Source organism: Bactrocera oleae, chromosome 2, assembly GCF_042242935.1.
Source record: "Bactrocera oleae isolate idBacOlea1 chromosome 2, idBacOlea1, whole genome shotgun sequence".
Taxonomy (NCBI): domain Eukaryota; kingdom Metazoa; phylum Arthropoda; class Insecta; order Diptera; family Tephritidae; genus Bactrocera; species Bactrocera oleae.
The window spans coordinates 7,101,839-7,114,485 of NC_091536.1; the positions used below are offsets into that span (position 1 = coordinate 7,101,839).

General features: G+C 37.6%; 2 protein-coding genes and 1 long non-coding RNA gene across 3 annotated transcripts in view; 2 read left to right on the forward strand and 1 right to left on the reverse strand.

The window, feature by feature from the left end:
* LOC118682958 (uncharacterized) overlaps positions 1 to 12,647 on the forward strand; it is a 148,480-nt gene that overhangs the window by 24,510 nt on the left and 111,323 nt on the right. The gene's annotated exons all lie outside the window — the stretch shown is intronic.
* The window catches only part of LOC106614337 (enhancer of split m5 protein), a 49,770-nt gene that overhangs the window by 5,227 nt on the left and 31,896 nt on the right, over positions 1 to 12,647 (reverse strand). The window lies entirely within an intron of this gene.
* Positions 11,172 to 11,994, forward strand: E(spl)m4-BFM (Enhancer of split m4, Bearded family member). Its single transcript, XM_014230037.3, has one exon. It carries the CDS (start codon positions 11,288 to 11,290, stop codon positions 11,768 to 11,770), a length of 483 nt encoding a protein of 160 aa, XP_014085512.2. The 5' UTR covers positions 11,172 to 11,287; the 3' UTR covers positions 11,771 to 11,994.

The following is a 12,647-nucleotide window of genomic DNA, read 5'->3' on the forward strand; positions in this document are numbered from 1 at the left end:
ACAAATTGATGTACAAGTTGATGTGCGTAGCTAGCTAGATGATCTCAATGTGCTTTTAAGCCTGCGAGGCTCTACTAGATCTAGATACTTACAAAGCTGGTTAAGGCAATTTATTAGGTTTCTGGCATATTAATGATCAACACTTTTTACATGATACTTAGTGCGGACTAAGAATTTGTTGAGGTCTCCATAATTTCACGAGGCATACAAACAAATTGCTAAATGAGCATGAAGCTTTATAGAGTGGTCAAACACCAGTTAGTTGAACATTGCCAATCAAAGCTGAAACATTCACAAAAGTAGGGCGTTCTAAGAGGTAGGGTTATGAGAGAGATTGATTTTTGACTAAATTTGTTCTATAAACTCGCCGTTAGATACTGTAGAAATGTGGAAGATAACTTACACTAAACGTTTTCCATTTAGAGATCTTAAAGATCTTTGGATAGACAAGAAAGAAACGTTAACTTCTGTTGCATCGAAGCTATAATATACTTCCAAGGTGCATTTCTTATAGCAACTATATGTAAAATTAAAACTGTAAACGTGATTGTCCAAAGGTTTGCATCCAACAAAAAACGTTTTGCTAGTCATTTCTAGCCACGTTGATTGATATAAACCACCTTAAAGTCGAACTAAGGCTGCTTAATAAGGAAAACAGTCTTTTATGAAGATCTTTATCTTAATTTTCATCGATCAGTTTGCATAATAGCTATATGCAATAGCAGTTTCTACTGAATACCATAATTTGTTCGGAGATTGTAGCGTTGTCTTGGAGAGTAATTCATGTAAAATTTTGTGAATATATCTTGTCAAATAAAAAGTTTCTTATACAAGAGCTAGATTTTGATCCAACAGTTTGTATGACAGTGATATGCTCTGGTGATCCGATCTGAACAATATGTATGTTCGTAGATTATAGTGTTGTGTTGGACAATAATCGAAATATTCCAAATTTTGTGAGGATATCGTGTAAAGAAAAATGCTTCTCCAAAAAGGACTTGAATTTGATCAGTTAGTTTGTAGAGCAGCTATATCATAACGTAGTTCGATATCGGTGATTCCAACAAATGAGCCGCTTCTTGGGGAGAAAAGAACGTGTAAAAAATTTCAGATCTATATCTCAAAAGCTGAGGTACTAATTCTTGTTTATACAGACCTACGGACGTGGTTTAATCGATTCAGCTCGCAACGCTATTCAATTATATCTATACACATTTTATAAGGTCTCCTTGTGGGTGTTACAAACTTCGTGGCAAACTTATTATATACGAGTATACCCTGTATAGGGTATAAAAATAATAAATAAATTCATAGTTAATATAAATGCGAGCGACATTATTGAGATGACAATGCAGAAAAACATTTTGCAAAAAATTAATATCTCCCACGAACTATTTAATAGTCTGTCATAGCATGAATATTCATTAACAGTTCAAGTTGTGTCTCTGACTCTTAATGTACCCATGTTATCGCTTGAGTATTGAGGAGATGCGGCTGCAAGCGGGCGTCGGTTTTGGAGCTAGCCACACTAGCTATATAAACGTGATCAATGAAACTTTCTTCCTAGCTGGGGTTGTGCCGCTGGCTTTGGGACCCGCTAAGTGAAAATGTAATTCAAATAAAAGCGAAAGCTTCAGATATTTAACTCCCAATTGTTGACGGACAACGAAAGCAAGGGCGCCCACGCATCCAATGGAAAGACCAAGTGCAAAGCGACCTGCCTGTACTTGGTATGTATAACTGGCGTGACCTCGTAAAGGTTAGAGACAACTGACGTAGTTTTGTTTGTGTTCTTGGCCCAGACCGACCCACGAAGTTGTAGTGCTAATGAAGACGAAGTATAATTGAGTACAATGTTACAAATCTGAAGCTACCCCACAAGACTAAGAACATATATTTTGTCGGAAGTATTTTAAATATCTGCGATATACCTGTAATCATAGTAAACTTTTCTCATAAGATCTATAATTCAACCCCTTCTATCCAGTGCAAGAGTACAGTTTACTGCTTAATTGAATGAATATACAATCGCGACCGTTAGTTATAATTTCTAAAAATTTGAGTATGACTAGTCATATTTATTGAAATCAGATTCTGGATTACTTCATCACTTCCAGTGGAAAGTGTGGCAGCGTAAATGGCACTTCATACAAAACGTATTTAAGGGTTAGAAAAAGTGGATATTGCTTGCAATGTCTCGCCGAATTGATACGGTCTTAGGGGCAAACTACTTCTTAGGTAGATATTGAAATTATAGCGGAAATAGAGCTTGATTATGCTTTTGTAATCATGTAAGCTTTGGACCGCCTCCATTTTGCTAAATGGTTTATATAAGACGTCATAAAAATATTTCTATTGTTTCATAATTTTGTGCCCTTTTTTCAAATTCGTTTAAAAAAAGAGTGTCGCTACTGCATTGTTTAGATTGTTTACTTTTATTTAATAAAAAAAAAAAAAAAAAAATCGGGTAAAACTCCAGAAGGAATAATAGGGTTAAAAGTTGCTATAGAATTGGCTAGCATATCGATAAAAACAATAAGAAACAAGAAAAAACTTTAACTGCACCGATAAATAGGTTTTGTGATTTTGATTGGTCTTTTTGTATGGAGTAGCGGTCCATCTGAACAATTTCTTTAGAGATTGTATCGTTGACTTAGATAATAATATAATATATGTAAAAGTTTGTGAACCTTTGTGAAATGAAAAAATTTTTCACACAAGAACTTGATTTTGATCTTTCAGTTTCTATGGCAGTTATGTGGACCACTATACGATATAGGCAGTTCGACAAATAAGCAGCTTCTTTATTAGAAAATAACGTGTACAAAATTTTAAATCTACATATATCTCATTTACATTGCGCTCTCATAAGATACTTAGGTCGTATCAGCTGATTCGGTCCACGCATTTGCGTCGGTGACTGCTTGAACTATTAGATATTTTATTAAGGTCCGTAGAATTGTTTGCTTTGGATTTAGCTGTGAATTTTATCCTTTTTAAATATTTTATGATGCTCCTACTCCTACGTGACACACCGAAACTAACGGTAATTGGTTACGAATGCTCTTTTTTAAATTTCCTTAAGTCTTACATATTTTGCTTTCTAATCCAAGTATTCCTATGTTTATCTAAACTAATACCACACATACAACACATACGCATGCGCCCACGACCTGATAACGTCATATTGGAAATCGAGAGGAGTTTCCCCCTCTTTAATTTATTACACATGCATAACGAAAAACGCACCGCACCCCGCCGTGTACGGTAAATGCAACACAGTTATACACACGTAGAAGCAAAAAACTACACGTACTTTCCAGCTTCGAATCAAAGAAGCAATCACAGCCATATGTAAGCGTATGTGCATATTTAACGGTCACGGGAACTTTGTATTTGCGTTGTGGCAGTGTAGCGCACACGTGCAACACAGGTTGAAAACGGTTGATTTGTGTGCGCACCTCAATAAAAGAACAGTAAAAATGCCTAAACAGTCGGCACTCAGGTTGTTGCATTGTGCCCCCTGCCAATTGCCTTCGATACAGGTACATGCTTCACGCATTTCAGCCATTCTCTACGCGTTTGTGTGCGTTTGTAGGAAAAAATAAATGCTGTTGATCCTTATGCAGGACGCTCGTATACACATGTGAAGGCAGCGTGGGAAAGGTAAACTGCTGCACTGACTCGCTGACTAGATAATGTGTTGTATGGTTATTTATGTCTTTGAGCAAGGTTCTTTGTGCCACATCATGGTGTTGGTGCATTGCTTACAAACATAATCACATGTGCACGCTTTTGTTTGGGCAGTTTGTGCATGCACGGCGCAGGACTTTCCAGTGCACATATGTGGCACAGCAGCAAGCAGCAAGCAATGAAAAAGTGACTCGATAGTTTGCTGGCATTTCAACACGTATTAGCTGCCACAAATCCAGCAAAGTGGTGGTGATATATTGTAGTTATTGCTGTTTCTAATAGTTGTATTTATGCTGCATATTTATTTTGTGGCAGAAGAAGTGATTTTAACGAACCTAAAATAAACAGCATATATCTAATTCGAAGTGGCGTAGAAATGTTGCACGTGTGCGTTGCACCGACCGCTTAGTTTGTGCGCGCTGTGATTTTTCGGTTTTTTCTGATGTTTTTTTTTTGTGTGGTGGTGGTGTTTTTTATGAACATATGGTTGTTGTTGTTGTATTTTTGTGATACTACGAACCTACCCTGTCCGTTATCTATGTCATTGCGACAGCTCTTAAACGCACATATGTAGATTTGTCACGGCGCGTCCATGTGGTATTATGTATCATACGAGCGTTGACTGGCCGCGTCGGCGAGACAAGTGTTTGTCACGTTTATAACTAGTAAACGAACAGTACTTGGTGTTGTCGTTGTGATTGTTTATCAAAGAAATTTGTATGCGCAAGCAAATATCGCTTCGAGGAGGCATTATTCTTGTCTGGTAATACGATCGCTTTATCGAAACTATTATATGTACTTGTTGTCGACGATAGTGCACCTACACGTACACTAACCTTTTTTTCTTTTTTTTCTTGAACGACAACAGTTCAACAACAAAGAACAGGCGTTGTTTATTGCGCAGCCGCCCTCTTAAGCATATTGAGGTTATGTTTTCATTTCGGCGAACTCATTTCGAGTGCCCGATATGCCGCCTCAAGTGGCCCGTGCTAGCGCGTGCAATTTCAAAACTTCCTCAACTCGTTCGGTTGCTAGTTAGCACTTGAGTTGGCTGCCGTTTACCGTTACATTCCAGTGAAATTTTCGCAAATCCTACTTTGTAGTTGCGGCAAATAGCGGCAAGCGGAAATGCCATGCATATGTGGGTGCAATTTGGTGTGTGTGGCATAAGCGCGTCGCGCCGCGCCGTTGTCGAGTGCATGCCACAGACCACAACATAATCAATTTTCGGCGCATCTATTATTATATTGTATAATTGCTCGAGACGCGCCGCCGAAAATTGTCGCTGTGGTAGTTCTTTTTTCTTCTTCAAAGTCTTACAGCGTTTTGCTATTAATTATAACAATTATGCCCAAATTTACTCAAGTATCCACATGTGCATTGAAAAAATTAATTTTTTTCCGTCCCAAAATGTCTTAAATAAACATTGCGTATCACTGTGCGGCACGCCCCCTGCAGCGTTTGCTTAGGCACGAGTAGTTTGGTGTTCCTTCACAGTCATTATGAGACATGTCTTCTGTGTCATTCCGTTAATTTATTTTTACTTATCATGCCAAAGTGCAGCGCCATAATGATAAGTCTGTGTCTGTACAATACGACCCACTCACCACTCACCATACCGAAAGTCGCTTTGATTATGATTGACGCGCGACTGATCCACATACATACATATATTGTAACGGCTCGGAAATTGTCTTACAACGCGTGGTATTAAATCATTTGACCATAAAGTACAATTTATATAAGCTTGCTTAGAGATCTCTTTGTTCGACATCATATTAGCGTATTGACAACTCAACTATACCTCTGTAGACGTAAGTATTTCTTTTTTAAAAAGTCGGCGACTCGGTATGTCACTCCGAAAAAGTAGTGGTGCGATGATACAACCATGCCATAAAAGAAAAATTTTCTTCGAGCAATTTTTTTTCTGGTATAGTCTCAGAGCCTTATTAAATTTAGGTTAGGTTGCACTGACTGGCTGTCACGCCATACATAGACCAACAGGTAATTAGTAATGCCAGATGTAGGTTCATTATAAATTCGAGCTGAAGTTTTTTGCGCAGTTTAATAGAGATTTGATATCTAATTCTGATACTTCATCCAATCCCTTCAACTGCGAAGCTCCTAAATATCTAAGCCGAGTTCATGCTGAAGGCGAGTTCATGATGTGGCGATGTTTTAGCGTCTCTCTAATGCCGATTTTGGTGCACTTTCTATATGTGTCATCGTTAATAATGCCCATATGCCCCAAATGTGATGCCAGTACGTTGTCATCCGTTACTAGGCCAACAACCGTCATGCAGTCTTTTCTTTCGTGAACTCCAGTATATATGCAGCCGCTTTCCGGCTGCCACTATATCTACTGACCACCTGCTTCTAAGGACTTTTTAAATTTTGTTCGAGGTGATTTTCTTATTCAGATTTTTGTCGTCTTTTTGGTTTATAAGTTGGTTCAAAAACGCGATATCTGTGGATGATAACATAAGTTGAAAGACACGTATTTTATGTTTAACAAACTAAGTAGATAAGTAAGCTAGTTGGATCTTTATTCAAATTACTTATAGAAAGTATAGTCAGAGATAAGGAGTCTTGCCAACTCTATGCACTTTTGGCTTCTTGTTTGTATGTAATTATAACACGATTCAATATATAAAGCTATTGAAATCGCTGGTGGTGAGTCTACACGCTATTTAATCAGCCATACCTTAAGGTGGATCTCATATTTTTACTGAAAATTAACAGAATCATTTTTCCGCCAAACTTTATTATTTAATTTATTAAAATTTATTATAGTACATCAATAATTGACAGTTATCAAGGTGAATACTTTACATAAACTTCCTGCTCGCTCGAAATTAGTCAATTCACCGACTTACTACACTTTTTTCTGCAATAATAATAACTCTTCGTCGCCCACAAATACCGTAAAGACGGGTCCGACAATTACGCTTGTGACCACATGCAGCCAATTGTCGTCTGTGCTATCACAGGCACTTGCCTTGTGTCACGTGTCTAGACGAGTTTCCTCGCCGGCAGTAATTGTGATTTGTACTACGCATGCTTATTGGCCTGTTTATGCCATGTTATCAGGGTCTTGTAAGTCACCACAGCCAAATGCGCTGATTATACGCGACGCCGTCGCCTTTCAATTGTAATTGAGGTTACGGCTTGATTTTTTAATTAAGGTTTGCCACAAAATAGAAGCATGTCTGCAGTTATCAGCTTCATTTTTGCAATTCTACGGGAGAATGTAAATATTTTTGTTTTGTAACACATTTAATTTTTATTTTTAAGAAAAATTTCTTTTTGTCTCTTTGTACTCATCTTTGGATTGGCTTTGTTTGGTTTTTCGGCGAAAAGATGTTTGTTAATTCAAGTAGCTTTTTCGATATAAATGCATTTGGAATATATTTATGTAAATTACTTCTTCGCTATTCGAATTTATTTTTTGATACACCAATAATATATATGACACTTATATTCTAATTAACCTCATCGGTTTGGTACTCGCAATATTTTAGTTATATTTACGATACTTACTCTTTTATCATTTCCTTTTCATTTTCCGCTAATGTGCTCAACTTAAGTATACCTCAAGCTACAAGTACTTCAATACGTTAATTACTTATGTCTGCAAAATTAATAAAATTCTATATTAAGTCGCGACAAAGTGGCGAGAATGTGCCACTTAAGGATATGTCCTTTTCTCCTCGTGTTCTCAGTCAGTTATTATCAGTTCTCCCACCAACACAGCTGTCCTTAAGGACATACGTATGACTCATCACGTTTGTGAGTTTATACTCTAATTACTGTGCCATATACTCAAATATCACTCAGACAGCAATTACTAAAGGCAAGACTGCCAGTGTCTGCCAAAAAGTTGGCAATATTTAAAGATCGAATATTGTTGATTTTTATATACCGTACTTTTTATCATCTGCTAAAACTGAGTCTAATTCTCGCTGAAGGATTTTGTATAAGATGATGAAAATGTTACTACGGTATGAGTTTCGAAGCTCTAACTTAATTCAAAAAGTTATAGGCTTTACCCCTTCAACATTATTATTATTGATTGAATGACTATTTTCATTCGTCCGTGACGAAAGCTCGTTCGTAAAGCTCGTCGTTCAATCGAGCACGATATTACCAAATTTGGGAGGGTAGGGTGGTGGTTAGAGTTAGGATAATAGAACGAGTGTTTTCTCTGATTTTTCCATAGCTTTGATATATAGTTTTTATATCGTTGCGATACTGGGTAGGACTCTGCAAATTCGTCTTAGTAAAGTAGTCTCAGAAACGTTTTGGGTTGCACTGAATTCATCATAAATCCTAAGTGCCTAGCGACATAGCGGGTTTTTGTGTCATAAAATAACCATTCATATTAAAAATCTATACTTTATAGGTATCGTCCACTGACTTCGAGGAAATCTACTACTACTACATATGTTTAGTCACCCTAGGACGGTAGTTCCTACTTAGCTCCTAAGCTAAGTTATAAACACAAACGGGAAGTTTAGTACAATAGTTAAGATCTCGACGACCTGGAGTAAGAGTTGATTTTAATATTTTCGAAATGTTAAGATTGGAAAGTCTCTAAGCAGTAGTCGTGTATCGAGAAATTTTCCTGCTCCGGCAGTCTGCACAGCAGATTTGAAATTCATGTGGTATAAAAGTGGAATTCGACACCAATGAATACACAATTCAATACCAATGAAATACACAAGCAAGCCGCCAAAAAATTACCATGGTTTTGGTGGTTTAAAGGATTGAGGATATTCAAGTGGAATATCTGACCTTTTTCTCTGCGAAAAATAATATTGAAGAATTCGGATGTAGTCTTCAACCATTGCTGGATATATTTATATCCGAAATCCATTTATCGTTTTGGGAACGAGCTCTTAACTGTTCACCATGGCAAAGAATTTCGTCTTTATAATAATAGAGAAACAAAATCGCCGTAAACTTGGTGGAATACATCTTTGATTAGCGTTTGGGTCGCTTCCATAAGTATTGCTCTTTTGACTTTAAGTCCTGCTTTGCGATATCGAGGTAGATGAGCAAATGAGCAAAAAGTTTCCCACTTGAATGACTGAGCTAATTGAGATACTCAAAACTTGATTAACACATCATCATTTACTTCGGGTATATCATATGTTAAGTCAAAATCAACTAGCAGTGCGCCAAACGCTCAGCTTCCATAATATAAAAACGTACCATATGTGAAAATATTTCTTACATAAACGAGATTCCAACTTCGCTGCCACAAACCTGTGAACAACGCGTGGCCCACATGCGCCGTCTTGCCACATACGCTTAGCAGCAACCCACACATACACACAGCCACAACTGCTTCAGAGCTGAATGCCCACAAAATTAGGCATCGCATCAAAAAGGACATTCAACAGTGTCGCAGTAAAGAGCTAAAGATCAATAATAACAACAGCAACAACACACCAGTTAACAAGCAATAACCAGAAGCTTGAGATTGGCGCGCAGCCAACACGCGCACGAGGGACCTCAACACACCACAAACTCACTTCTTAACACATCCAGCAGCTAATATCAAAAAGTATGAGTAAATAGCGCCCGCTTCGAAAACAAGTAGTCACAGGTCGTTAGTGGAAGTAGTAAAAAAAACTGAAACAAAAAAAAAAATTGAAATAAAAAGTGCAACAAAAATGTTGAACGCTCGTTGATCACCGCCCATCACACATAATTGTGGCACAACAGTTCCTTTTTTGTTTGATTTTATATAAAGTGTTGTGTTAATTTACACCAACAATGCTATGGTATTGACATTAAATTTTAAAAAATATATGCTGATGTAGCAGATAGTCCTTGTGGCATACAAAAAAACAAAAAACCTGATAGACATACATTTTATTACTTAAAATGCCAACAAAACACTGTCGAATTGCTTCCCACGATCACAAAGGATCAGCAGTAAGCAACAGAGCCAGCAAACTCTAACACTGAAGAAAATTGATTGCTGCGACATGAGGCATGCAACACTATTAAATTACACGCAGTAGACGCAAATATCCTTACGAACAGCCGATTAAGGCGCAGAGCAGAGCACAACAACAGCAGCAACAATGAGTGAATGCAGTATTGTTGATCGTAACAAATGTGCTTAAAATTATTTTCGTTTCAATTTATTTTTATTTTATTTTATTTTTTTCAAATATTATAAAAAACAATTTTTTTTCCTTTTTACCTACACAACTCCTTTATGTGCCACTTTTGCTGTGTAAGCCGTATTTGTGTTATTTAAAACTTTTTTCTTGAAGCTGTTTCTTCGTCTTTCTTTCTTGTGCTTCCCTTTAATACAGCAATAAATTGTATTTGCCTTGCCATTGAAGCGTTGAAAATCGAAAATATTCTCCCACGATCGTTTTTCTGTATAGACTTTTTCCTATACACCAATTTACTACAATATGGAGAGCGTCAGTCCCTGAGGATCCTTAAGAAAAATGCACACGTGTTCGATAAAATTTCTGTGCGTGCTCATACAAAGTTTATGCATGATTTACTATATGAAAAAAAAATCACAAAAAAAACCTGCTGTTGTTTTGCATACAACATTTTATGGCATTAACTATATATGTATAAGATAGCAGTACACTTGGGCAGCTCCAACAACAAGCACAACCAACAACGAAAACCAAAAGCGATCATTAAATGGTCCAAGTGTTTGCCTCAAACAAAAAACATACAAATATAAAAAAAACTACAACAACAATGCACGAAATTGTATTACAGAAACTGAAATTAAAGGAAAAAAATCACTAACAACAACAAAAACCGAAGAAAAAAAGCAAAAAAAATGCTTGATCCTTAAGGCAAGTAGCAAAAGGATCTGCTTGCAAAAACACGGCTTGCATTCAAAAGTGTGGGAACATGACCGTACACGAGTTTCACACGATCCCAGTGCCAGGATAAGCAGACTCCGACATGAAATTAAATGAAATGAATTACTTTCATGCCCATTATCCTTATGGCTTATATATAACTACGCGCATTGTCGCATTGTCTGTCTGCTGCATCTCCAATTCCCTACAATTCCTTCGCATCCACCTCCTCATCACAATTAGCAACCACCATGCCAACGCGCAGGTGTGAGTGAGCGCGGCTGCCAGCTGCGCTCTCGCTCTCACCACCGGCTGCAGGTTAAATCTCACACACCAGCACAGCACAGTTCGTCGCTCATCTGTGGCAAGTCGAAAACGCACCTGCCATTTTTTATGTACGGATTTTACAGCTCCTTTTGTCTGCGCACACAGATCCTGCTGACATTCCCACACTCTGAAAGCGACTTGTTTATGCGTACTATTGGAATTTTGTGTGCGACTCACTTTACTGCTCTCTACTCTGACCTGCTCTACCTTTCCACATGTACTTGTTGTTGTACGCATGCGCCGAGCGATTTTGTATAAAAGGCGCGCTAGCGACAGGACTCAACATCATTCAAGCGATAGCATTCGTACAGTGCAGAGCAACAGCAGCAAGTAATATACAGCTCTACTTTAGAAGGAATTCTTTGAGAATATTTTCTACTTCGTACAATAACCGTAAAACAAAACGACAAGATAAAATGTACACCGCCGAATATGAGAACAACGTCAACATGACCGCAGAGAAGCAACACAAGAAGGGCAGCTATAGCATTAAGCGTTTGCTTAGGCAACTCTTCAAAACACAACAACAAAAACAAAAGCAACAACAAGAATTGTTGGACAATTTCGCCAATATCAAGAAAGCCAACTCATTGGAATCACTTGAATCGCTGGAGAATTCACGCAATGCCGATCTGGAGTCCGTAGTTGAGTGCATTTCTCTCGAATCCTGTGAGAATGATGCCAATGAACGTTTGGCCGCCTCTTGCGATTTGGAAGATTACGAATTTGCCGATATCACTACAGTGCCCGTACATTTCTTTCGCATTGCTCACGGCACATTTTTCTGGACCGCCAATACTGATTTGCCAGCCGATAATGATCTTATCGAACCATTGTACTGCTGCACCAGCAATCAGATCGCCACCACACAAATGCAAGATCGTTGGGCACAATCCTAAGCGCATGTGGGTGATGAGTTGAGAGAGCGAGCAAGTGTGATACAGCGCACATTGAGGTCTTCCAGGTCCACTACACACACACAGTGGACCATGCTGAGAAACGCAAAGCTTTAATTGTTTGTGATATTTTTGAAAGTACTTACATATACACATATATAATGAAGAGGGTTAAGAAATTATTGTTTACAAATATTTATACAAAAAAAATAATTATAGAATATAACAATGGAAAAAAAACTAAATACTCTTATCTTTATGGGGTTTGGTTGCGGATTTCCTACCCTTTAGTTGGTTTTGTTTTTGTATTCTACTTTCCCTTTCGTTTAAAATTCAATTATCAAATCGTGCCGTTAAAATTTTAATACTAGATAAAATATTTCTTTTCGAAATTTTTATTTTCTTTAATATGATGAAGAAAAAAACATTCTTTATCAAAATCTTATCTAAATAAAATTAAAAAAAAAAGAATATAAAAATCAAATGAAATTTCCAATGGCTTATGGCTAGCTGGCTCACGATTTTATTTGAGCCAGACTCGGCGTCATTACGGGCATGGTTCATATTCGGCCTTGTTAATGAATTCGAGCTAGAATTACAATGCGATCGAGATAAGGAAACCATGAAAATTAAACGCAACGTGTTCACTTCCCAGTAGAGAAGACTGGACTAACGGTTCTGTGATCGACAGTTCCAATAGCGACCTCTACATATTCACCGACGATTCAAAGGGTGAAATAGAAACAGCAGCGGGCTTCCTTTGTTGTAATCCACACGCAGAAGATAGCTTCAAACTAAATAGCTACAATTCACTCTTTCAGGCCGAAATTGTGGACATAACAGAAGGTGCCAAGCCATAACAGAAAGTGCCAAATCCACT